Source organism: Bison bison, unplaced genomic scaffold, assembly GCF_000754665.1.
Source record: "Bison bison bison isolate TAMUID 2011002044 unplaced genomic scaffold, Bison_UMD1.0 scf7180017864043, whole genome shotgun sequence".
Classification (NCBI taxonomy): Eukaryota; Metazoa; Chordata; class Mammalia; order Artiodactyla; family Bovidae; genus Bison; species Bison bison.
The window spans coordinates 7,608,285-7,633,766 of record NW_011494615.1 but is presented as its reverse complement, the minus strand read 5'-3'; the positions used below and the strand labels follow the sequence as shown (position 1 = coordinate 7,633,766).

The 25,482-nt window shown below is 45.6% G+C and overlaps 1 protein-coding gene across 1 annotated transcript in view; it reads left to right on the top strand.

The window, feature by feature from the left end:
- The window catches only part of CRTAP (cartilage associated protein), a 34,012-nt gene extending 10,602 nt beyond the window's left edge, over positions 1 to 23,410 (top strand). The window contains exons 5-8 of the mRNA XM_010835582.1: positions 3,202 to 3,330; positions 15,547 to 15,692; positions 16,617 to 16,700; positions 22,394 to 23,410. Of these exons, the coding sequence (XP_010833884.1) occupies positions 3,202 to 3,330; positions 15,547 to 15,692; positions 16,617 to 16,700; positions 22,394 to 22,447 (413 nt within the window). The 3' untranslated portion in view covers positions 22,448 to 23,410. The remainder of the gene's footprint in view (positions 1 to 3,201; positions 3,331 to 15,546; positions 15,693 to 16,616; positions 16,701 to 22,393) is intronic.
- The last annotated feature ends 2,072 nt before the right edge of the window (positions 23,411 to 25,482 follow it).

Genomic DNA, 25,482 nt, shown 5'->3' with positions numbered 1-25,482 from the left:
ATCATTCCTTCCAAAGAAATCCCAGGGCTGATCTCCTTCGGAATGGACTGGTTGGATCTCTTTGCAGTCCAAGGGACTCTCAAGAGTCTTCTCCAACACCACAGTTCAAAAGCATCAATTCTTCGGGGCTCAGCCTTCTTCACAGTCCAACTCTCACGTCCATACATGACCACAGGAAAAAACCATAGCCTTGACTAGACGGACCTTTGTTGGCAAAGTAATGTCTCTGCTTTTGAATATGCTATCTAGTTTGGTCATAACTTTCCTTCCAAGGAGTAAGCGTCTTTTAATTTCATGGCTGCAAGCAAATTCCAGGTGTTCCCTCATTTTGTATGTTTTGTTTCAATAGATACCTCTAAAAGATAAGAACTCTTTTTTTTTTTTTAACATAACCACCAAACTATTATACCTAAAAGAATTATAACAGCAGTTCCTTGATCTCATCATCAAATATCCAGTGTCCCAGTCGTCTTAGAAATGGCATAAATATGTGTGTGTGTCCCTTACATTTATAATTTGTTGGTTTGAATCAGGTTCAAAATAAAGTCCACACATTGCACTTGGTTAGTTTCTTAATCTTTCAGGTTGCTGTGAGGCCACCATCACCATCCATCTGCAGAACTTTTTCATCTTCTCAGACTGAAACTCTGTATCCATTAAACACTAGTTCCCAGGACCTCCCCAGTGGTCCAATGGTTAGCACTCAGCATTTTTCACTGCTGAGGGCACAGGTTCAATCCCTGGTCAGGAAACAAGACTCCCGGCTTGGCAAAAAAAAAAAAAATTGAAGAATAGTTAATTTGCAATATTGTGTTAGTTTCAAGTGTATAGCAAAGTGATTCAGTTATACATATACATATATGTATATATACACACACATTTTTTTCAGATATAATTTCCATTATAGGTTATCACAAAATACTGGGCAGAGTTCCCTGTGCTCTGTATACAGTGCGTGGCGTGCCTGCTCAGTCATGTCTGACTGTTTGCGACCCTGTGGACTGTAGCCCCCCAGGCTCCTCTGTCCATGGGATTCTCCAGGCAAGAATACTGGAGTGGTTGCCATTTCCTTCTCCAGGGGACCTTCCTGACCCAGGGATCAAACCCTTGTTTCTTGCCTCTCCTGCACTGACAGGCAGGTTCTTTACCAGCTGAGCCGCCGGGGAAGCCCCCTATGTATACAGTCGGTCTTTGTTGTTTACCTGTTTTATACATGGCAGTGTGTATCCCTTAATCCCAAACTCCTGATTTTTTCCCCCACCTCCCAAGCCCAGTGCTTCTTGTCCTCAGCGGAAGGGCTAGGATTTAGACCCAGGTGTTATGACTGTGGTCTCACCTCTTAACCTGTGAAATAGTGTCTCACCTGAGGGGGTTACCCTGGATTAACACTTAATCTCAAACTTTATTTTTGATAGTTAATATAAGCACATACTATCGCATGTGAAAGACAAAGGGATATAATGTGAAAAACGTCTCCTGCTTTTTCAGTTAGGTCCTGACTAGAAAGAGAAGTGCTTTCCAGTTCCCCAGTATAATTACTGTTGAAATGAATAATTCATGGACAGATGCTTCCAGACTAGGACAACTTGCTGTCCATTAGATTCTCTGTTCTCCACCCCCTCACCCCTGACCATGCAGTGATTTAGCACAGTATTGAGAATTCTTGCCTGAATCTTTTTTTTCCTATAAAGGTTATGTAAATATAAAACCACTTTCCCCTTTATTTTTGTGCCTGCTTCTTCCATACAGAATACATACCCTACATTACACACTATTCTATTTTATGCTTTTTCCACTTAACAGTATATCCTAACTAGTACGTAGAGACTGTTTCATTATTCTTCTCATTTCTGCCGAGTACTCCGTTGAGGGTCGGGGTAAAAGTGTGCTACTGTTTATTCAACCATCTGGTAGACACTGGGGCTGCTCCAGTCTTTTGCTTGGGCTTCCCTGGCGGCTCAGCTGGTAAAGAATCCACCTACAGTGCGGGAGACCTGGGTTCGATCCCTGGGTTGGGAAGATCCCCTGGAGAAGGGAAAGGCTACCCACTCCAGTATTCTGGCCTGGAGAATTCCATGGACTGTATAGTCCATGGGGTCGCAAAGAGTCAAACACGACTGAGTGACTTTCACTGTCTTTCAGTCTTTTGCTATAACATCTACTACTGTACTGGGGAATTTTAGTGGGTTTCTTTTTTGTTGTTCTTGTTTGCTAAGTATGGAAATGTGTTTGCAAAGTCAGCATCAGTGGGATTGATGGTTCAGGGTGAATGTTTCAGTAAATTATTTGGTATTTTAAGGTACTGTTTTGTATTCCTACCAACCAGGGAGAGTGCCTACTCCTCCACAGTCTTGCTGGCAAAATGTGCACCATCATGCTGGACTCTGAAAGGGGGAAAGGGAAGGGCTGAGGACCACGCTGGATTTAGGGACCAGCTCCAGAAGTAGTATCCGTCAGTTGTTAACTGTCCACATTTCATTGGCTCAGTTAGTCACATGGCCCCAGCTGAACTGCAAAGGTGGCTGGGAAATGTAGTCTTCCACATCTTTCTATGTGCCTGTATTTAGGTCTGCCTGCTCTCTTTTAAAACCTGTGTGGATTCTGCTGTTTGTATGTACCATAACTTCTTAATCACCATCCTACGGATTGACATTTGGGTTACTTTCAAGTTTGTTTGCTTAAGTGTGCCCAAGTCTAAAGAACATTTTCCCAGAAGGAGACTACTGGGTTAGAGAATATGTATATTTTAACCTTGGATAAATTTTGTCAAATCGTTCTCCAAAAAACTTGTTCCATTTTTGCTCCTACCAACAAAATATGAGACTGTGAATCTCGATATTCTCTCCTTAACACTGGGTGTTGTCAACTTTTAAACATTTTGCCAATTTAATAGCTTACATTATTTTAGGATTTCTTAATTACAAATAAGGTTAAGATCTTTTCACAATGTTTATCAGCCCCTTTTATAATTTCTGTTAGCATCTTTTTGGCTATTTTTATAGCCAGCATTTGTCCTTCTCCTATTGATTTAGCATGCTTCATGTATTAAAGATTTTGGCCCTTTATCGTAAGTAGTGCAAATATTTTACTTTTATCATTTTATCATGATCATTTTGGCCTTAATTGTTTTGGGGGGGTGGGGCAGAAGTGGCATAAAGAAAATAATGAATGCACTGCCTGAAAATCTGTGTGTTCTTTCAGATCATTATGTGGAGGTCCTGGAATGCAAAATTCAGTGTGAGGAGAACCTCACACCTGTCATAGGAGGATATCCGGTGGAGAAATTTGTGGCTACCATGTATCATTATTTGCAGTTCGCTTATTATAAATGTAAGTACTCATCTTCTAGGCAATCTGGGCAAGGTACTAAGATTCAGCTTCCGCCTCAGTGGAGAGTACTAACCTTGTAAGATTGTCTTGAGGATTAAATGAGTTGGTAGATGTAGGATGCTTATGGAATTCACACACTGGCACAGGGCAAACTCTATATAACTGGTGTTTTTGTTTATTAATCTTTTTTTTTTGACTGCTCCATGCAGCTTGCAGGATCCTAGTTCCCTGACCAGGAATGGAACACCCTGTAGTGGAAATGTGAAGTCCTAACCACTGGACTGCAAGGGAATTCCTTTTAGAAATTCCCAATGGCTTCCCTGATGGTTCAGTGGTAAAAAATTTGTCTGCAATGCAGGAGATGCAAGAGATGCAGTTTCTATCCCTGAGTGGGAAAGATTCCCTGGAGGAGGAAATGGCAACCCACTCCAGTATTCTTGCCTGGAAAGTCCCACGGACTTAGAGGAGCCTAGCGGGCTATGGTCCATGGGGTTGCAGAAGAGTTGGACACAACTGAGCGATTAAACCCCCACCACTATATATATCATTATTTCCCTTCCTCCACACCATTGACCTTTTCACTCTTAACCCTAAGATCACTGCAGTTGATCCTGCCTTGAACTTGGAGTTTCTCGATCAGAACCTTCCAGACAGACAAAGGGCTCACATGGGAGAGAGAGAAAGGAATTCAGACTTCAAAGCCCGAATTTCCTGCCTTCCTTTCTTTCCCTGTAACCAAGATTGCCCGGGGCCACTTGCTTGAGCAGCGTGTGCCCTGGTGGTTCAGTGATGAGCACGGGACGTTACTGGGGTCATGTGCTATGGGGAAGACTGCTCTCCTGATGACATATCTGGTCCGTGGGCAGGAGTCTGACTAGCTTCCCCGAGGCTGTCTTTCAGACTCAGGGGTGCCTGGTCATGGGGCCTCGGGGATGTCTTGGAGGACTGAGAAGTGACTTTGGCTTCCACAGCCTCCTTCCCCGCTGTGAGCATCTTGTTCTTTGTGGAGTTCACTCTGCCCACAGCAGACACCTGCCCACCTACCTGGTAATCCCACCTTGTCTCCTCTCCAGGACACACCAGAGGCCTTGCCTGCTGAAGGTCAAAAAAGGGGAAAAAAGGAAAGAGAAAAATTTTGCTTCATTCCCTCTCTATTTTAACTTTTTAACTAAAAAATTTAAACTTTTGCTGCTAATCAAGATGATTCCTTTGTTCCTAAAAAGTCTCTGATACTGACATTTACACCATGTTTTTCTGAGGAAGGTAACTGGCCTCTCTTAGCAGTGAACCTGATCTTCACCAGCCTGTTCAGTTCAGTTCAGTCTCTCAGTCGTGTCTGACTCTTTGCGACCCCATGAATCGCAACACGCCAGGCCTCCCTGTCCATCACCAACTCTTGGAGTTCACTCAGACTCACGTCCATCAAGTCAGTGATGCCATCCAGCCATCTCATCCTCTGTCGTTCCCTTCTCCTCCTGCCCCCAATCCCTCCCAGCATCAGAGTCTTTTCCAGTGAGTCAACTCTTCGCATGAGGTGGCCAAAGTACTGGAGTTTCAGCTTTAGCATCATTCCCTCCAAAGAAATCCCACGGCTGATCTCCTTCACCAGCCTGAACCCCATCTAAATGTGCAAAGAAATGGCCCGAAATGCCCCTTGGTTGGGACATTTCTGAGACCAGCAGGAGGCCGAGGGCTGTTGTAAAGAGGTGTCTTTCTCGTGTCCCCTTTCGTGGAGGGAAGGGTGAGTTTATTTGCCACTGTCAGCCTGGCATGAACTGTCTGGTTAAGGATTCTTTAGCAGAGAGGACGAGAGTCTCTTCTATATAATGTGTGGACACGCTTCCCTGCCGGGCAGCACCGAGCTCACAGCATGTTCCAGCAAATAGCTGTTGACTGCATTCTAGTGTGGAGGGGCGGTCTTCTACTGGACAATGTCTTTGCTTATGAAGAGCCTTCTTTTTAAAAACAAGTACCTGGTTTAAGGTAACTGTTTTTTGTTTTCCCTAAAAAGGCTTGTAGTATAGGTTTAGTGCAATAAAGTAAACATCACAGAGATATACAGAAAAACATCAAGCACATCACCCATTCTAATCTCCCTGCTCCCTCTCACCTGACCCCAGATTTAACTACTTGCTTATTTTTATCCACACTCAGAAAGATCTTATTTTAATGAGAATCACAGAAAATTATGTACTTTTTTTTTATTTCTGAAAATTGAAAAACATATTAGAAAGGATTGTATAATAAACTAGGGGGTGCGTCCTAATTTGCTTCAGTCGTGTCTAACTCTCTGTGACCCTATGGACTGTAGCCCACCAGGCTCCTCTGTCCACGGCATTCTCAAGCAAAATTCTAGAACGGGTTGCCATGCTGTCCTCCAGGGGATCTTCCTGACCCAGGGATCAAACCTGGTCTATTATCTCTCCTGCATCAACAGGTAGGTTCTTTACCAGGGAAGCCCAATGGACTAGGGGTGACTGTCACCCAATTCAAACATTTATCAACACATTGCCGATCTTGGGTTTAGCTTCTACATGTTCTGTTGGATGAAAATACAGCTGGTATTTTTGTTTCATTTTCATGAGAGGCTGTGCCAGCACTTCACTGAGCTAATTGTGATGGACATTGAAACGTGAATCTTCCAACCACTGAGCAGGCTGGGTTCAGTGGCAACACGCCAGAACACTGGAGTTCAGCACTGCACTGGATATATCCAGGCTCTGGCAACTCACTGCTCACGCGTCTGAAGCCTTTACTTGCTCTAAAAACCACCGGGCGTATCAGAAACTGACAAGGACAAAATAGCTAAAACAACAAGATTTTCAGCATTTATTGCTGCTCTGCAAGAAATCTTTGTTTTGGGGAATATAAATAGGCACTGTGAGTGAAATGTAACTCTTAAAATTGGCTTCTTGAAAGTCAGCCCTGTTTTGAATTCTTTTTCCAAGACCTACACCAGGACATTTCTTGAGGGCAGATGTCATTTCCAGCTCCACAGATTTGTGAATAGCAAGTGTCCACGTGTGTGTGTTAGTTGCTCAGTCATGTCTGACTCTTTGCAACCACATGGACTGTAGCCCGTCGGATTACTCTGTCCATAGAATTCTCCAGGCAAGAATATTGAAGTGGGTTGCCATTCCCGTCCCCAGCGGATCTTCCCAACCCAGGAATCGAACCCCAGTCTCCTGCCTTGCAGGCAGATTTTTTTATCCTCTGAGCCACCAGGGAAGCCCCTAGTGAATAGAAAGGGTCCATAAACAGGGTTTTTTTTAAATTAAATAAGTTGTAGTTGTGGAGTGAGGCCACAAGGTGGCAGCACTACTTCACGCCCCCATCTGGTCACCTGGGCAGACACAGCCTCAGGAAAGTCTGTTCCTGGGTTGTCAAGGAGAGTGCGGTGTGGGAGAAGAAATGCCCAGGGGCTGTGTCTCATTCATTCTACCCCTTCTTTCCCTTCACCCCACTGAGAAATCCCAGCCCCCTGTAAAACCACTCTGCTGAGGGTGCTGTCATCTGAGACCCGTACTGAGTTCCCTCACCAGGACACATCCAGGAGACCTGCTGGCTTTTGCAAGCTCTTCCAGCCCAGAAGTCCCTCCAGTCGTTGGGTGCTCTGGGCTTCAGGTATCTTCTGAAGAGCCTGCCTGCATCTGGAGATTGTGGTCCCATCCGGAGGGGACCAGGCCCTACAAGTCCAAGGGGCGCTGCTTTGATGGCATATAGTTCCCAGCTCCCTCAGGCCCATGGGAGTCCAGTCTTGAGACCCAAGCCTCTCAGGCTGCGGGGATGTAACACCAGCCCGGGTCCCCACGGCCTGAGGGCAATATGGTGGGCACTGCTTTTCCTTTTTTATGTAATTTTTAGTTTATGTGGACTTACAGTGTTGTGTTTGAGGTGTACAGCAACTTGACTCAGTGATACACATGCACAGATGTATTGTTTTTTGGATCCTTTTCCCTTGAGGGTTGTTAGAGTGTTGCATAATTTCCTTGGCTATACAGGAAGTCCTTTTTGACCCTCTGTATTATGTATATGAGAGTGTATCTATTAATCCCAACCTCCTAATTCATCCTTCCCACCCTAATTTGCCCTCTGGAAATCCTATTTGTTTTGAAACTCTGTGAGTCTCCTTATGTTACATAAATGAATTCATTTCTGTCAGTTTTGGGGTTCCAACTGTAAGTGATCTCATACGATACTTATCTTTCTCAGTCCAGGTTACTTCACTCAGTGTGATCATGTCTAGGTCCATCCAGATGTCTGCCAATGGTATCATTTCATCCTTTCTTATTGTCATTCATTCGCCCGGTCGTGTCCGACCCTTTGTGCCTCTATGGACTTCAGCACACCAGGCTTCGCTGTCCTTCACCATCTCCCCTTTCTTATGGCTGAATAATAGTCCATTTTATACATGGGCCACGTCATTTCCTGTTCATCTAACGATGGACACTGTGGTGGCTTCCATTCCTGGGGTGTTGTAAGCAGTGCTGCACCGAATGTTGGGGTGCATGTGTCTTTTGAAATTCAGTTTTCTTCACTTGTACACCCAGGAGTGGGGTGGCCGAATCATATACCCGCTCTATTTTTATTCAATAGTTTTGAAAGAACCTCACGGTGTTCTCCAGAGTTGCTGTTACCAATTCACATTCACAAGACCTTGTAGGAAGGTTCTCTTTGCTCCACCCTGTCTCCGAATTGACTGTTTGTAGATGTTTTGCTGAGAGCTATCCTGACTGCTGTGTGTTGGTACCTCCTCATAGTTGTGATTCACATTTGTCTAGTTTGCTGCTAAGTCACTTCAGTCGTGTCCGACTCTGTGTGACCCCCTAGACGGCAGCCCACCTGGCTCCCGTCCCTGGGATTCTCCAGGCAAGAACACTGGAGTGGGTTGCCATTTCCTTCTTCAGTGCGTGAAAGTGAAGTTGCTCAGTCGTGTCTGACTCTTCGCCTCCCCATGGACTGCAGCCTACCAGGCTCCTCCGTCCATGGGATTTCCCAGGCAGGAGTACTGGAGTGGGGTGCCATTGCCTTCTCCGATGTCCAGTTTAGAGCATTGCATCTTTTTCATATGTTATTATTTCAAACAGTAAGAGTTAATTTTACATTTTGAAGCAGGCTTCTTGAAAATCGACCTTGTTTTGACTTTTCTTCCCCGTGATCTACCCCAGGGCATTTCTTGAGGGCAGGTGTCATTTGCAGCCCCGCAGGGTTATTGAAGTCAGTGTCCATTAGCCTGTTTCAAAGCTGTAGTAAAGAGAACCGGCCACAAGGAGGCAGCACTTCTTCACACCCAGGTCTGGTTACCTGGGCAGCCAGAGCCTCAGAAAAGTCGCGTTCCCTAGTTGTCAAGGAGAGCGGAATGTGCCAGAAGAAACTCTCAGCGCTTGTGTTTCATTCCTTCTTCCCTAACCCTTTTACCCCGCGGGGAAATCCCAGCCCCTGAAAAACCGCAGCGCTAAGGGTGCTGTCCTCGGAGGCTGGTGGTAGGAACCCCAGGACATGGGGAGGGACCAGGTGACTTTTCCAAGCTCTTGCAGCTTGAAGAGTTCACCAATCTTTAGGTGCACTGGGCTTCCTGTGGCTTTTAATGAGCCCGCCTGGATCTGGAGATTATGGTCTAATAGGTAGGATTCCAGGGACTGCAGATCCAAGGGGTGTTGCTTTGCTGGCACACAGCTCCCAGCTCCCTCAGCCCCATCAGAGTCAAGTCTTCAGACCATAGCCTGCTCAGGGCCCCCAGGCCCTAGGGGAATATGGCAGGCACTGGGTTTTTTTTAATATTTTATCTTAGATGGAGTAGAATTTTACTATTGAGTATGTTTTAGGTATACAGCATCTTGATTCAGTTGTGGGTGTGTTTTTTGGATCCTCTTCCCTTATATTACAGTGCTGAGCACAGTTCCCTGTGCTATGTAATAGGTCCTTCTAGATGATCTGTTTTATGTATATGAGAGCATATATGTTAATCCCAACCTCCTAATTCATCCCTCCTGCCCTAATTTCCTCTTTGGGCATCATATGTTTGTTTTACATATATGAATTTGTTTGTATCAGTTTTCAGATTCCACCTGTAGATGAGCTCACATGATATGTGTATTTCTCAGTCTGATGGACTTCACTGCAGATGATCACGTCTGGGTCCATCCGTATGGCTCCCAGTGGTATCGCTGTCGCTCTCTTTTGGCTGAGTATCATTCCGCAGGATACATGTGCCACATCTTTTTCTGTTCACCTGTCGATGGGCGCTGCACTGGCTTCCATGTCTTGAGTGTTGTAAGCATTGCTGCACTGAACGTTGGGGTGCATGTGTCTTTTGAAATTTAGTTTTCTCAGATTATACTCCCAGGAATGGCATAGATCCTTTTCCCTGCTTTATTTTCAGTTTTAAAAGAACCTCCACACTGTTCTCCAGAGCTTAGAAGGGTTCCCTTTGCTCCACTCCGTCTCCACATTTACTGTTTATAGATGTTTTGCTGATGGCCATTCTGACTGGTGTGAGCTGTTACCTTCTTGCAGTTCTGATTTGCATTTTTCTAATAATAGCTTTGTGGAGCACTTTTACCACTGTTCTTTTGTTTTTTCTTTTCAAACAGTGTGATTGAAATTTACATCTTTAAATTGGCTTCTTAAAAGTTGGACCTATTTGAATTTTTTTTTCTGACCTTCCCTGGGGCATTTCTTGAAGACAGGTGTTATTTCCAGCCCTGCAGGATTTTTGAAGGCAAGTTCAGTTCAGTTGCTCAGTCATATCCAATTCTTTGCGACTCCATGGACTGCAGCACGCCAGGCTTCCCTGTCTATCACCAACTTCTGGGAGCTTGCTCAAACTCATGTCCGTCAAGTCGGTGATGCCATCCAACCATCTCATCCTCTGTTGTCCCCTTCTCCTCCTGCCTTCAGTCTTTCCCAGCATCAGGGTCTTTTCCAACAAGTCAGTTCTTTGCATCAGGTGGCCAAAGGATTGGAGCTTCAGCTTCAGCATCATTCCTTCCAATGAATATTCAGAGTCGATTTCCTTTAGGATTAACTGGTTTGATCTCCTTGCAGTCCAAGGGACTCTCAAGAGTCTTCTCGAATACCACAGTTCAAAAGCATTAATTCTTCAGCACTCAGCTTTCTTTATAGGCCAACTCTCACATCCATACATGACTACTGGAAAAACCATAGCTTTGACTAGACGGACCTGTGTCAGCAAAGTAATGTCTCTGCTTTTTAATATGCTGTCTATGTTGGTCATAAGTTTTCTTCCAAGGAGCAAACGTCTTTTAATTTCATGGCTGCAGTCACCATCTGCAGTGATTTTGGAGCCCCCCAAAATAAAGTCTCTCACCGTTTCCATTGTTTCCCTATTTGTTTGCCATGAAGTGATGGGACCAGATGCCGTGATCTTTGTTTTTTGAATGTTGAGATTTAAGCCAGCTTTTTCACTCTCCTCTTTCACTTTCATCAAGAGGCTCTTTAGTTCCTTTTTGCTTTCTGCCATAAGGGTGGTATCATCTGTATATCTGAGGTTATTGATATTTCTCCTGGCAATCTTGATTCTAGCTTGTGCTTCATCCAGCCCAGCATTTTGCATGATGTACTTTGCATATAAGTTAAATAAGCAGGGTGACAATATACAGCCTTGATGTACTCTTTTCCCAATTTGGAACCAGTCGGTGTTCCATGTCTGGTTCTTACTGTTGCTTCTCAACCTGCATACAGATTTCTCAGGAGGCAGGTGAGGTAGTTTGGTATTCCCATCTCTTGAAGAATTTCCCACAGTTTGTTGTGATCCATACAGTCAAAGGCTTTGGCGTAGTCCATGAAGCAGAAGTAGATGTTTTTCTGGAACTCTCTTGTTTTTTCTATGATTCAACGGATGTTGGCAATTTGATCTCTGGTTCCTCTGCCTTTTCTAAATCCAGCTTGAATATCTGGAAATTCTCGGTTCACGTACTATTGAAGCCTGGCTTGGAGAATTTTGACTATTACTTTGCTAGCGTGTGAAATGAGTGCAATTGAGTGGTAGTTTGAACATTCTTTGGCGTTCTTTCTTTGGGACTGGAATGAAAACTGACCTTTTCCAGTCCTATGGCCACTGCTGAGATTTCCAGATTTGCTGGCGTATTGAGTGCAGCACTTTCACAGCATCATCTTTTAGGATTTGAAATAGCTTAACTGGAATTCCATCACCTCCAGTAGCTTTTTCGTAGCGATGCTTCCTAAAGCCCACTTGACTTAACAGTGTGCATAAAAGCCCGTTTTGAAGTTGTAGTAATGAGAAATGACCACAAGGAGGCAGCACCACTTCATGTGCAGGTCTGCTCACCCGGGCAGCCAGAGCATCAGGAAAGTCAGTTCTTGGGTTGTCAAGAATGTTGTTTAGGGTGTCCAGCAAATTGGTTCAGTGATGCACACACATAGATGTATTGTGCTTTGGATCCTTTTCCCTTATGGGTTGTTAGAGTGTTTCACAGTTCCCTGTGCTGTACAGTAGGTCCTTTTTTATTTTCTATATTATGTATATGAGAGTGTATCTGTTAATCCTAACCTCCTACTTCATCCCTCCCACTCCAGTTTCCCCTTATAGAATCATACATTGGTTCTGAACCTGTGAGTCTCCTTGTGTTACATAGATTATTTGTATCAGTTTTTGGGTTCCAACTGTAAGTGATCTCATACAATATTTGTCTTTCTCAGTCCGAGTTGCTTCACTTAGTATGATCGTGTCTAGGTCCATTCAGGTGGCTGCCAATGGCATCATTTCATCCTTCCTTAGGGCTGAGTACTCCTCCATTGTTTACATGGGCCACATCATTTTCTGTTCATCTAACGATGGGCACTGCTGTGGCTTCCATTCCTGGGTGTTGTAAGCAGTGCTGCACCGAATGTTGGGATGCACGTGTTTTTTGAAATTCCGTTTTCTCCACTTGTACAGGAGTGGAGTGGCCAAATCATATGCCCACTCTATTTTTATTCAGTAGTTTTGAAAGACCTCACAATGTTTTCTGGAGTTCTTGGAGATTTAAATTCACAAGAACTTTGTAGGAGGGTTTCCTCTGCTCCACCCTGTCTCCACATTTACTGTTTGTAGACATTTTCCTGATGACCATTCTGGCTGGTGCAAGTTAATACCTCCTTGTAGTTCTGATTGACATTTGTCAAGTAATAGCCATTTAGTGGAGAAGGCAATGGCAGCCCACTCCAGTACTCTTGCCTAGAAAATCCCATGGACGGAGGAGCCTGGTAGGCTACAGTCCATCCGGTCGCTAAGAGTCAGACACGACTGAGCGACTTCACTTTCACTTTTCACTTTCATGCATTGGAGAAGGAAAGGGCAACCCACTCCAGTGTTCTTGCCTAGAGACTCCCAGGGACAGGGGAGCCTGGTGGGCTGCTGTCTATGGGTTCGCACAGAGTTGGACACGACTGTCGTGACTTAGCAGCAGCAGCAGCCATTTAGAGCATCTTTTTCATACTTTGTTTCAAACAGTATGGGTGAAATTTACGTTTTGTAGCAGGCTTCTTGAAAGTCCACCTTTTTTGACTTTTTTTCCTGTGACCTACTCCAGGGCATTTCTTGAGGGCAGGTGTCATTTGCAGCCCCGCAGGGTTATTGAAGGCTAAGTGTCCATAAACCTTGGTTTTAAAGTTGTAGTAGTGAGGAACCGCCACAGGCAGCAACGCTTCCTCACACGTAGGTCTGATCACCTGGGCACACAAAACCTCAGGAAAGTCAGTCAATTCCTGGGTTGTCAAGGGAGCAGAAGGTGCCAGGAGAAATGCCCAGGGGCCTGTGTCTCGTTCCTTTACCCCTTCTCCCCATGGACAAATCCCAACCCCTGCAAAACCACTCTGCTGAGGGTGATGTCGTCCGAGGTTGGTGCTGAGTTCCTTCACCAGGACACGTCCAGGAGACCTGCTGGCTTTTGGAAGCTCTTCCAGCCTGAGGGCCCACCAGTCTTTGGATGCTCTGGGCTTCGTGTAGCTTCTGAAGGGCCCGCCTGCATCTGGAGACTGTGGTCCCATCCAGAGGGGACCAGTCCTTACAGGTCCAAGGGGCTCTGCTTTGATGGCATGTAGTCCCCAGCTCCCTCAGCCCCGTGAGAGTCCAGTCTTGAGACCCAAGCCTCTCAGCATGTAAGGATGTGACACCAGCCCGGGTCCCCATGCCCTGAGGGCAATATGGTGGGCACTGTTTTTTTTTTTAATGTAATTTTAAAAAATTTAAAATAAACTGAAATAGAACTGACTTATACTACAGTGTTTGTTGGGGTTGTACAGCAAATTGGTTCAGTTATGCACACACGTGGATGTATTGTTTTTCAGATCCTATCCCTGTAGTTTTACAGTGTGTTCATGGAGTTCCCTGTGGTGTATAGTAGGTCCCTCTTGATTATCTGTTTTATATATAAAAGAGTGCAACTGTTAATCCTAACCTCCTAATTCATCCCTTCCGCCCTAATTTCCCCTTTGTGATCATGTTTGTTTTCCAACTCTGTGAGTCTCTTTGTGTTGCATAAATTAATTAATTCTTATTATTTTCTAGATTCCAAATCTAAGTGATCTCGTATACCATTTGTCTTTCCCAGTCTGACTGACTTCACTTGGTATGATCATGTCTGGGTCTGTCAGTGTGGCCGCCAGTGGCACCATTTCATCCTTCGTATGGCTGAGTAATGTTCTGTTGTAAACATGTGGCATCTCTTCTTTTTCCATTGATCTGTCGATGGACATTGTGGTGACTTCCCTGTCTTGCCTGTTGTAATCAGAGGTGCACTTGTCTCTTGGAATTCTGGTTTTCTCCAGTTACATGCCCAGGACTGGGGTGGCCCAATCATATGCTAGTTCTATTGTTAGTTTAATGAATTTCCACACTGTTCTCCAGAGTGCCTGATACCCAATTTACTTTCACAACAACCTGGTTGGAGGATTGTCTTTGCTGGACTCTGCCTCCGCATTTGTTGTCTGTATACAGACCATTTGCTGATGGCCATGCTGACGGCTGTGGGGCGATTCCTCCTTGCATTTTTGATTTGCCTTTCTCTAGTAGTCATATGGATATATGTCACATACATATAGTAGTAGTCATGAGTCTGAGCAAGCTCCGGGAGTTGATGATGGATAGGAAAGCCTGATGTGCTGCAGTCCATGGGGTTGCAAAGACTCAGACATGACTGAGTGACTGAACTGAACTGAGTCATGTGGAGCAGCTTTTCCATTACTTTTTTAAAAACAGTATGAATGAGATTTACCTTTTGAAGTTGGCTTTTTGAAAGTCGGCCCCGTGTTGAATATTTTTTCATAGCCTACTGCAGTACATTTCTTGAAGGTAGGTGTCATTTCCAGTCCTTGCAGGGTTGATGAACAGGAAATGGCCTTAAGTGGGGGTTTTAGAGTTATAGTTATGGGAAAAGGCCACGAGGCGACAGCACCACTTCACACCCAGATCTGGTTACCTGGGCAGACAGAGCCTTAGGGAGGTCCTGTTCCTGGGTTGTCAAGGAGAGGGAAATGTGCCAGAAGAAACGCCCAGGGTCCAGTGTCTCATTCCTTCTTCCCTTTCCCGTTGCCCCCATGGAGAAATCTCAGCATCTGGAAAACCGCTCTGCTGAGGGAGCACCTCCTCCATCGGTGGGGGCGACTCTCAGGAAGGAGGGTGGAGGTGGGAGCCCAGCACCAGGACATGAGGAGGGGAGACCAGGTGACTTTACGAAGCTCTTCCAGCCCAGGAGGATCCACAGATCTTTGGGTGCCGTGGGCTTCTTGTGGCTTTTTGTGGGCCTGCCTGGCTCTGGAGATTGTGGTCCCATCAAGAGGGGAGTGGGCAGTACAGGTCCAGGGGGTCTCATTTGCTTGCCCGTCCTCCGTCAGACCCATGAGAGTCCAGCCACCAGACGCAGGCCTGCTCAGGCCCCAGGGATGTGACACCAGCCCAGGTCACGGTGGCCTGACGGGGATTGACTAGTTACTTCTGCCTTGGCTTCTGTGTACCGAGGAACTTATGTCATTTTCACAAATGGATTCCACTTTTCCCTGGAGATCCTGTCTACGGCCTGTTCATCCCTGAGGTTGTTTTTTTTTCCTGTCATTGCAGGAGTTCCGTCGGAGGGGCTTGGAGAGGGGGCTTGTTGGTGATCTTTTTCTTCCGGAAGCCGTTCTTCACCGGAGAACTGTTCTTCTCCTGAGAGGCTGGCTGACTTCCTGTTCCTGTTTTCTCTCTTCCGCCCACAGTGAACGACCTGAAGAATGCGGCGCCCTGCGCGGTCAGCTACCTGCTCTTTGACCAGAGCGACAAGGTCATGCAGCAGAACCTGGTGTACTATCAGTACCACAGGGACAAGTGGGCGCTGGCGGACGAGCATTTCCAGCCCAGACCGGTGAGCGCCGGCGCACCGGCCATCGCGTTTCCGCTCTCGTCTTTATCCCACTTCCGGGAGACAGCTTGGCATCTGAAGAGAAGGGCTATTTCAAAAACAAGGGAATCTCAGCTTGCTTCTGTCGCTTTTTTGTCTTTTAACACTTTACCCCTTTGTTCTCTTTTCTAAATCCACAAACTCTGCTGAAATTTCAAGCATTACAGAAACATTTCAGTTAGGAATTGACACTGCCTCTTGATTTCATGTTTTCTCTGTCTCAAGCTGTGGTAAAGCTGTATGTTTGCCGTATATGCAGCATGTAATTCTTTATTTTTACAAAAATGGGATCCTACATACTGTTTTACAACTTGCTTTGTGTTTTCTAAGAATTTCATCATGAATGCCTCCCTTGTTACTCTCATACTATATATATATATTTTTGTTGTTGTTGTTATTAACAACTCCATGGCAGGGTTGTTTATGGATGGATCATCATTTCATTCTTTTGATGCACACACACAGTTTTGCACGTGCTCAGGGAAACTTGTGGATTATTTATCACTTTCAGAGGATTTTTTCTCATGTGCCCTTAAGTTGTATTTTCACTGAGATTTGTGCCGGCTGTCCTGGTTTGCTGTACATACATCTTCCTTCAACCTCACTGTTCAGACACACACACATACATTTCTCTTTCATTCACTCGGAATTGGCCCCTGTTTTTCAAATTGAGATATAATTCATATAGTTGAAAGTTCATGCATTCGAAGTGCGCAATTCAGAGGTTGTCGTGTATTCACAGCACTGCATGGCTGTTACCACTATTAAATTTTGCATATTTTCATCATCCCCTCACCAGAGAAACCCCAACCCCTCGTTCCCTCTGCACGCCAGTTTTCCTGTTAAATGGTTGGCTGTATACACTGTTCTCTGTTTGTGTCTGAACAGGAAGCAGTCCAGTTCTTTAACGTGACCATGCTCCAGAAAGAGCTGTATGACTTTGCTAAGGAGAATCTCATGGATGACGATGAGGTGAGCTTTCATGTTTAGCACACGACTGACTGAGAGAAAAATATTCCTCACGTCTTTGTGAAAAGTCACTGGGAGGCCCCGTCATTCCTGAAATGAGATCCAGAAGAGGGCTTGGGAAACACGGTTTCTGTGAGTGTTTTAACGCGTCAGTGGACTGACCTGGACAAGAGGGCTTCTAGGAAACCCAGGCTGAAGCACCACGTTTCCCGGCAGAGTTCGGAGCCATGCTTTAGTCACCCGTCACAGGCGCCGTCCAGGCATCGTTTTTGTTTATTTGTTTGTTTATTTATTTGAGGCTGTGCTGGACCTTCGTTGCTGTGTCGTCTTTTCTCTAGTTGTGGTGAGCGGGCTTCTCACTGTGGTGGCCTCTCTCGTTTTGGAGCGGGTTCTAGGACAAGTGGGCTCAGTAGTTGAGGCTCTGGGGCTCTAGAGCACAGGCTTCATAGTTGTGGCACACGGGCTTAGTTGTTCCATGACATGTGGGATCTTCCTGGATCAGGGATCAAACCCATGTCTCTTGCATTGGAAGGTGGATTCGTTACCACTGAGCCACCAGGGAAGCTCCCGGGCATCGTTTTTAAAAAAAATTTGTATTGGAATATAGTTGCTTTACAGTGTTATGTTAGTTTCTGCTATATAGCAAAGGGAATCAGCCATATATATACATTTATCCTCTCTTTTTTGGATTTCCTGCCCGTTTAGGTCACCAGAGAGCATTGAGTTCCCTGTGCTATGCAGCTGGTTCTCATTAGTTACCTATTTTATACATAGTCTCAATAGTGTATCTATGTCAATCTCAACCTCCCAATTCCTCCCACCTGGCCCTTCCCTCCTTGGTGTCTGTACTTTGTTCTCTATGTCTGTGTCTCTATTTCTGCTTTGCAAATAGGTTTATCTGTACCATTTCTTAGGTTCCACATACATGAATTAATATATGATATTTGTTTTTTTCTTTCTGACGTACTTCACTTAGTATGAAAATCTCTACGTCCATTCATGTCTCTGCAAATGGCACAATTGCATTTCTTTTTGTGTCTGAGCAACAAGCTTCATTTTTTAACTTTATAAAAACAGTGAGTATTCAATTACTCAGCACTCTGAAGACTCTGGGAAACCCACATCCCAATTTTTCTGTCCATTTGTGTGTATGTGTGTGTGTCTTTTTATGAGTTAAGCATTTTATCCTTCTCTGGGATTTTCTTGAAATTGCTGATTAAGTCTTACCCAGCTGATTCCTTTACTGATGGAGACTCTGCTGGTTACGGGGCAGTCATTCTGTGTTGGGGCAGTCTAGTCACAGAAAAGCCATCATCGGGGTTAGCGTTTGGGCTCCCCAGGTAGCTCAGTGGGTAAAGAACCTGCCTACCAGTGCAGGAGACGTAAGAGATGCAGGTTCAATCCCTGGGTTGGGAAGATTCCCTAGGGGAGGACATGGCAACCCATTCCAGTATTCTTGCCTGGGGAATCCCATGGACAGAGGAGCTGGAGAGCTACAGTTCGCAAAAAGTCGAACATGACTGGCCGAGCATGCATGCAGGAGTAACATTTAGAGAGACGTGTTTGGAACAGACCATGGAATGCTTTCTGAGACAGCTGAGGACTCACCATCCTTCAGAGTTGGAAGACAGCTGAGGGCTTGTTCTCAGCTGACCCTTCACTTCATAGAAGAGGAACCCCGGGGAGCAGGAAAGTCTGGAAGCTGCTCGGCCAGACCCAGAGCCCTGAGCCTCCATGTCTGCTCTTTCCTCTGCCCCAGTTTTCAGTGAAGCACCTGTAAGTAAAATGTCATCATGAAATTTGTTTTTTGTGGACGAATTAACATGAGTTGGATGGACCACTGCCATGCAGCCATGCATTTAGCTGCCCTGAGCCTCAATTCTTTTGTGCAAAATGCAGCTGATAACATTGACCTTGCAGGGTTGGAAGAAGAAAATACCACTTTGGACGTGGAAGTGCTTTGCAGGGTAGGAAGTGACGCACATGCCTTGTGTCTTGTGTTGGGTTCTCTGGAGGCAGATCCTGGGATAAGATCACAAGGATGCTGAAAAGGAAGGAAAATAGGCCAGACACAAACTAGCTTGGCTGCTGTGGTTTAAGAAGTAGAGAAAATTATATTCAGGAAAACGGGGATGGATTGGGTTCCTGATTATTTAAAGGCAAACTACTATTGAGATTTTGGTGTTTATGCTTCCCGTTTTTTCTATGTATTTCCGATATATTAATATATTCACCATAAACCTGATGGTAATTATACATCAGAGCTTTTCCATTTAACACTGATATGAGTAGTTTCCCTTGTTACATTTTTCTAGAACAGAAAACTGGTATGTGAGATACTACTCACATACCATACAATTTTCCTTTCTAAAGTGTACAACTCAGTGGCTTTTAGCATATTCATAAAGTTGCACATTCATGCAGCTATCAGATTTGAGAACATTTTCCTCACCCAAATGAAAGCCAAAACCTATTAGTTGTTACTTTACATTCTTTCCCCTCTGTCCACACAGCTTGTGCCCCCAGCCTCTGGCAACTACTAACCTTCTTTCTGTCTCTGAATCTGCCTGTTCTGGATGTTTCCTATGAGCGGAATCAAATGGATTTTGGTTTTTGCAATTAGCTCCTTTCACTGAGTATAATGTTTTCCAAGTTTAGCTACGTTGTAACATGGATCACATTACATGAAAAAAAAATCCTTTTCATTGCTGAATAATATTCTACTGTGTGGACATGCCACATGGTGTCTGTTCCTTGACTGATGGATGTTTGGGTTGTTTCCACTCTTTGGCTACTTTGAATAATGATACTGTGTACATTTGTGTACAGATTTTTGTTTGGGTAAAAATTTTTGATTGTTTTATACTTAAGAGTGGAATGGCTGGGTCCCATGGTAACTCTGTGTTTGTCTTGTTAAGGAACTGCCAGACTGTTTTCCAGAGTGCCTGAACCATTTTGCATTTCCCACCAGCAATGTAGGAAAGATCTAATCTGCTTCATCTTCATCAACATTTGTAGCGTCTGTCTTTCTCTGTGTGTGTGTCTGTCTGTCTGTTTTACTATAGGTGTGAAGTAGGTGTGACGTGGTACCTCATTGCGGTCGTCATTTGCATTTCCCTATTGACTGATGATGTTGAGCATCTTTTCTCATGCTTACTAACCACTTGTGTATTTCTTTGGAGAAGTATTGATTCTATTCAAACCCTTTGCCCACTTTTTTTTAAGAGAGGAATGTTTTTGTTTTCCTTTGCCCATTTTCAAATTGGGCTATTTGTCTTTTCATTGTTGAGTTGTGAGAGTTCTTTATATATTCTGGTTATAAAGTCCCCTGTCAGATACATTAATTGCAAACATTTTCTCTCAATCTGTTGGTTATCTTTTCACTTTGCTCTTGAAGCTCAAATGTTTTAGATTTTTATGAAATCCAACTTACCAATTTTTTTCTTGTTACTTTTGGTGTCACATCTAAGAAACTCATCCAGGATCACTAAAATATACTGTGTTTTTTTTTCCTAAAGTTTTTATAGTTTTAACTTTCATTTTTATCTATAATCTACTTTTTGTTAATTTTCCATATGATATGAGGCAGTGGTCCAATTTCATTCTTTTGCATGTGGAAATGCTGTTGTTCCAGCACTATTTATTGAAAAGATTCTCCTTATTCAGTTGTCTGGGTACCTTCAATGGAATTGTTTTCCTTTTTTTTTTTATTTTCTAGTTGTGTGTCTTGCTGGTATATAGACATACTGTTGGTTTTTGTATATTGATAGTGTAATCTTGCAAACTTATTGAACTTGTTTATCAGTTCTAATTTTTTTTTTTGGTGTGTATATATTCCTCAGAAGTTTCTGTGTGTAAGATTATGTTTATCTGTGAGTAGACCTAGAACAATCACAAGTATTAGAACAAGAAGAGCCCCTTTATGAGACAGTAAAGCTCTTTCATGTCACAGATGAGGAACCAAACTCAGAAAGGTAGCGTGACTTAACTGAAAGTCACACAGCTACCTAGTAACCATCTGGTGAACTGACCAGGCTTCTTCAGGCTTTACAGTTCCTAGGATTCTTGAACTTGGTGCTCTCAAGATAACAGGGCTCCACTGAAGATCCCAGAGTAATTAGGTTATTAATCAAGGCTTTAGAATTGTGAAATAACTTCTAAAGAATGACCTGTTTTTTTAAATTATAGATCAAATGATGGCAAGTCATAATTTGAAATAAACTGTAACTAACACAACAAAATTCTTAGTTAAGCCTTAAAAGTTTCAAAGGACCAAATGCTACCTTGAAACAAAGTATCAATACAGTCTACTGATATCTGTGGTATTGTTCTTCATAGCTTTCTGGGCTTGAAATGTGTGTAAGAATACCTGGAAGTTTGCACACTGGTTAAAAATTTTGCAGAGGCCCTGTTACCATTTCAGAAAGTTTATAAACTGCAACAAGATGTTTCAGGTTTCAGGTTCGGATAATTGTTTGCTCTGGGAAAGTCTAAAAGATGTTAACTTTTAAAAACTGCACAGCATTAGAGTTGAGAGTTAAGTTTTGTTGGGGGCAAGATGAGGACTATAACCCGGGCGACAGCATTTCAGATCGCTCTGAGAAACTGCTCTAATGAAGCAAGGGGGCCGGTCATCAGTATAAATGTGATTGTGGTAAAGTGGAAGTACACGCAATCAAAAGCACGTATTCTTCACAGAAGCTTTCTGCTAGTCTTTAGTCACCATGAAGGATTTTAGTGCTTTTCTAGAAATGAAGAGATACAAGAATTGGGCTCATAAAATTGGCTCATAAAATCTTAAGTATCTGAAGCCCTGGTCTGCCGGTCTTTCCCAGAGCACAGAGTGCTTCATTTCTGCTCTCTGCCCTGAGCTCCTTTCAGGGAGTGTTGAAGGTCAGTAGCTGTAGCAGCACCTGAGTTAATCCTTGTGGTGGTAGGTGGCGAGTGCCCATTTGTAATCGACAAAGAAATAGATTAGAATTTGCTGGAGTGACTGACTGAGGGAGCGCTTTTGGGAAAGGAGCTGAGGGGCAAAGGAGGAGCTATGCAGGTCAGCCTGGGCTGACCCCAGGGCAGGGGAACTGGGCCTTTTTGGTCATTCACTCTTTCTCTGCAGTAAAGGGCTTGGGTGGGGGGTGGTCAAGTGCATTGTGGGAGAGAAACCAATGCAAAGAAGATCAGAAAGTGCATGGCGGCTTCAGCTGCAGCAGCAGTAACACGTGTCCGCGCAGTCGGCCATCCTTCCTGTAGCACGTTTATGGAGACCTGTGTGTGCCAGGCTCTAGGGAAGAACCTGAGCCCAGGTGCTGGTCCCTTGAAAAGCTCATGGTCTGGTAATCAAGGCAGAAGGGGCACAGACAGAAGGTCTCCCTGTGGGGTAACTGCTGATGGGAGGGGGGTAGGGGTGAGGGAGGGATGCACAAAGGGGGCGCTAAGCAGGATCTTTCAGAGGGTGCTGGGCCCCCCGCTTCACACACCATCTGTGGGGGTCTCGGAGCACTTGGCGCCAAGTTCACATGATGTGGAAGCCATGTCTCCCCCAGAAGAAGTAAGGTTCTCTGGGCCCGAGGGCAGCAGAGAAAAGGCTGCTCCAGCCCCGGGGGTGGGTGGCAGTGGCCTCTTGGAAACAGTCTCTGTTCACCAACACTTTGAAGGTCAGGTAGCCGCCTAATGGAGGTGTCCTGTTTCTCTTGCAGGGAGAGGTCCTGGAATACGTGGATGACCTGCTGGAGTTGGAGGAGACCAGCTAGCCCCAGAAGCCAGACAGCCATTCCTTCCATGTTCAGAAAACACGATTCTTTGTCTTCCTTTTCCTAATAGTCCAGGCTGTTGATACCTCAGAGCCTTCTCTTCTCTCTGTGAAGTGAAAGGGAAGCCCCCGTCTCTCGCTACAGCTAACAAGGGGTGAGCCTGCATTCCCGTGCCCACAGATGCCTCCCCCAACTTTCACACCTGCCCTTCTATCTTCATACCCACCTCTCCATCTTCACTCCCGCCTCCCCATGACCACACTTGCCTCTCCATCTTCACACCTGCCTTCTCCATTTTTATACCTGCCTTTCTCACCATTTTGGTTAGAAGGAAAGTTTTCCATGGAATTTTCTCCCCCCAGAAAATCAGTATTATTTTTTAAATAAGAAAAATACTCCTGAAAGATGGTAATTATAAAAACCTACTCTGGCCTTTCTGCTTTCCCCCATTTTGGTTTCCTTTCTCCCCATCCCCTGATCCAGCAAAGATGGTGGGGACAAAGGCTAAGCTTCTCTTCAGAACGGTCTGCGCACCATCTGACCTGCATCATTGCTGGCACCCGTTGAGAACAGAGTTGGGGCAACAGCGTGGAGAACAGACCTGTGACTTTTGCCTAATGCTTTCGCGTGTCCAAAGTCTTCCAGTGGCCGGTCGATCCCCTTTGAGGACAGTGCTCAGCTGTTAGTCTCAGAGTTGGAAATGGAAGGAAGGAGAGGGAGTCTAGTTTCATTGACTCTTCAACAAATATTTACTGAGCACCCACTACGTGCTAGGCCTCCATCTGGGCGCTGGAGACACTGCACAGCAAAACAGAAAAAAAAAAAACAACCCTGTCCTCACAGAGCCTGCATTCTACAGGGAAAGACAGACAACAGGTGAACAAGAATAAATACACACAAAGCCTTGGAGGGTGATCATTGCTATGGAGAAAAATAAAGCAGTGAGGGGTAAGGAAGCTTGCAGATGAGGCTGTAGGGTTGTTTGTTTCATTAATTTTTTGGTGGTGCCGTATGTGGGATCTTAGTCCCCCCACCAGGGATCACACCCCTGGCATTAGAAGTGTGGTGTCTTAACCAGTGAACCCCCAGGGAAGTCCCAAGGCTGCAGTGTTTTGTTTTGAATTAATTTATTTTAATTGGAGGATCATTTCTTTACAATATTGTGGTGGTGGTTGCCATTCATCGACGTGAATCACCCATGAGTGCACATGTATCTTCCCATCCTGAACCCCCCTCCTGCCTCCCTCCCCACCCCATCCCTCTGGGTCGACCCAGGCTTTTCGTGCCCTGCTGGGGTTTTAAATAGGGTGGTCAGGGAAGCTGACACGGAGAGCATGACAGCAGAGCAGAGACCTGGGGAGGTGGGTCTCAGGACAGAACCTTCCAGGCAGAGCAGGCTGCATGTGCGGCGCCCAGCGGCGGGGATGTGCATGTGCCGTCAGGGGACAGCGCAGAGCCCTGGGGATGTGTGGGCCCAGGGCAGAGTGGAAGGTGGTGTTAAGTGTGTGGCTGGGAAGGGGCATGGCTCAGCCTTGACAGACAATGTAAGTAAGGCCCTCGGCGTCTGCCCTGAGTTGGGTGGGAGCCGTGCAGCAGGGCAGAGCCTGGGCTCCCTGGCATTTTACAGGGAGCTTGCCTGCTGCTGTACCGTGAGAAACCTGGAAGCACTCAAGGGGAGAATCGGGAATGTCAATCCGGGGATGGCTACAGAGATCCAGGCAGGGGGATGAAGACGCGATGCTGTGCATAGCAGCGGGGGATGGTGAGAAGTGGTCCCGTCATGGATTTGAAAGCAGGGCCAATCACAGGTTGCTGTAGAGCATTAGAGAAAAGAGAGGGGCTGGTGGCGACCTGAAGGTTTGGGGCCTGATGCGCAGAAAGGATTGAGTTGCCATTGACTGAGATGGGGAGCCGGGTGGTTGGTGAGTCGGGCGTTTGGTGCCTGCAGCCATCTGAGGCTGGGATGCCGAGTTCAGGCTGCAAATATGATTTTGAGAGTTTTCTCAGGTCAGGTGGTTGACAGAGCCTGAGTCAGGGATCCAGTGGGGAGGGGTACCAGGGTGGGGCTATAAAGCAGAGTGGGGGCCCTCGAGCATGGACACCCTTCCCCAGGACCCCATCAGGGGAGGCTCTGGGCCCACAGACGCTTGACCGTCCTCCAGGCTCCAGGCTTCAGCTCTCTGCAGCGGCGTGAGGACCAGCAAGGAGACTTGACTCTGCACTTCTGTGTCCCCCAGGGCCTCCCTCTGGTCCTCCTCAGATTCCGGAGGGCTTTCTGGGGGTGAGCATGTCTCCACAGGGTTTCCTGGTGTGGGCAGAGGTTTGGGTTCACTATCTGAAAGTCACTCAGTCATGTCCAACTCTTTTGTGACCCCATGGATTACAGCCGTCCAGCTTCCTCTGTCCATGGAATTCTGCAGGCCAGAGTACTGGAGTGGGTAGCCATTCTCTTCTCCACGGGATCTTCCCGACCCAGGGATTGAACCCAGGTCTCCCGGATTGCAGGCGGTATCTGAGGTTGGCTTCTTTCCACCGGGCTGAAAGCCCCTCCCACCCCCATCCTGGGACTGTCCCCTGGGGACAGTGGGATCAATACTATCAGCCTTTGCTTTGATTGAAGGCTGTGGAACCAAGTTACTAAGTTTTTATTTTAAAAGAAACCAAACCAATTTTTTGAAAAAGAGGAAAAGGTGGGCCAGTTCTTCCAAATGTAACATGAAAGCCCAGCTGCACTCAGCAACCTCAGCCCAGTACCTCCCTGAGTGGGTTTTCTTGGAAGAGCCTAGAAGAATCCTGGATTGAGACCTCGTGGGCTCAGCATTCGTCTGGCCAGCCATTTGGGGGGAAAAAAAGCACATTTGTGAGCTGTGTGGGAGTTTCCAGACCAAGGCTAAGATGTCTGGCTTGCTGTCTGACCCACCTGCACTCAGCCCAGTGGGTACCAGTTCGGTCTCTGCCCACGGAGGCTGCCCACCATGGGGCAATGGAGTCTGTCCATCCCCAAGGCCTTTCAGGCAGCCCAGGCAAGGACCCCC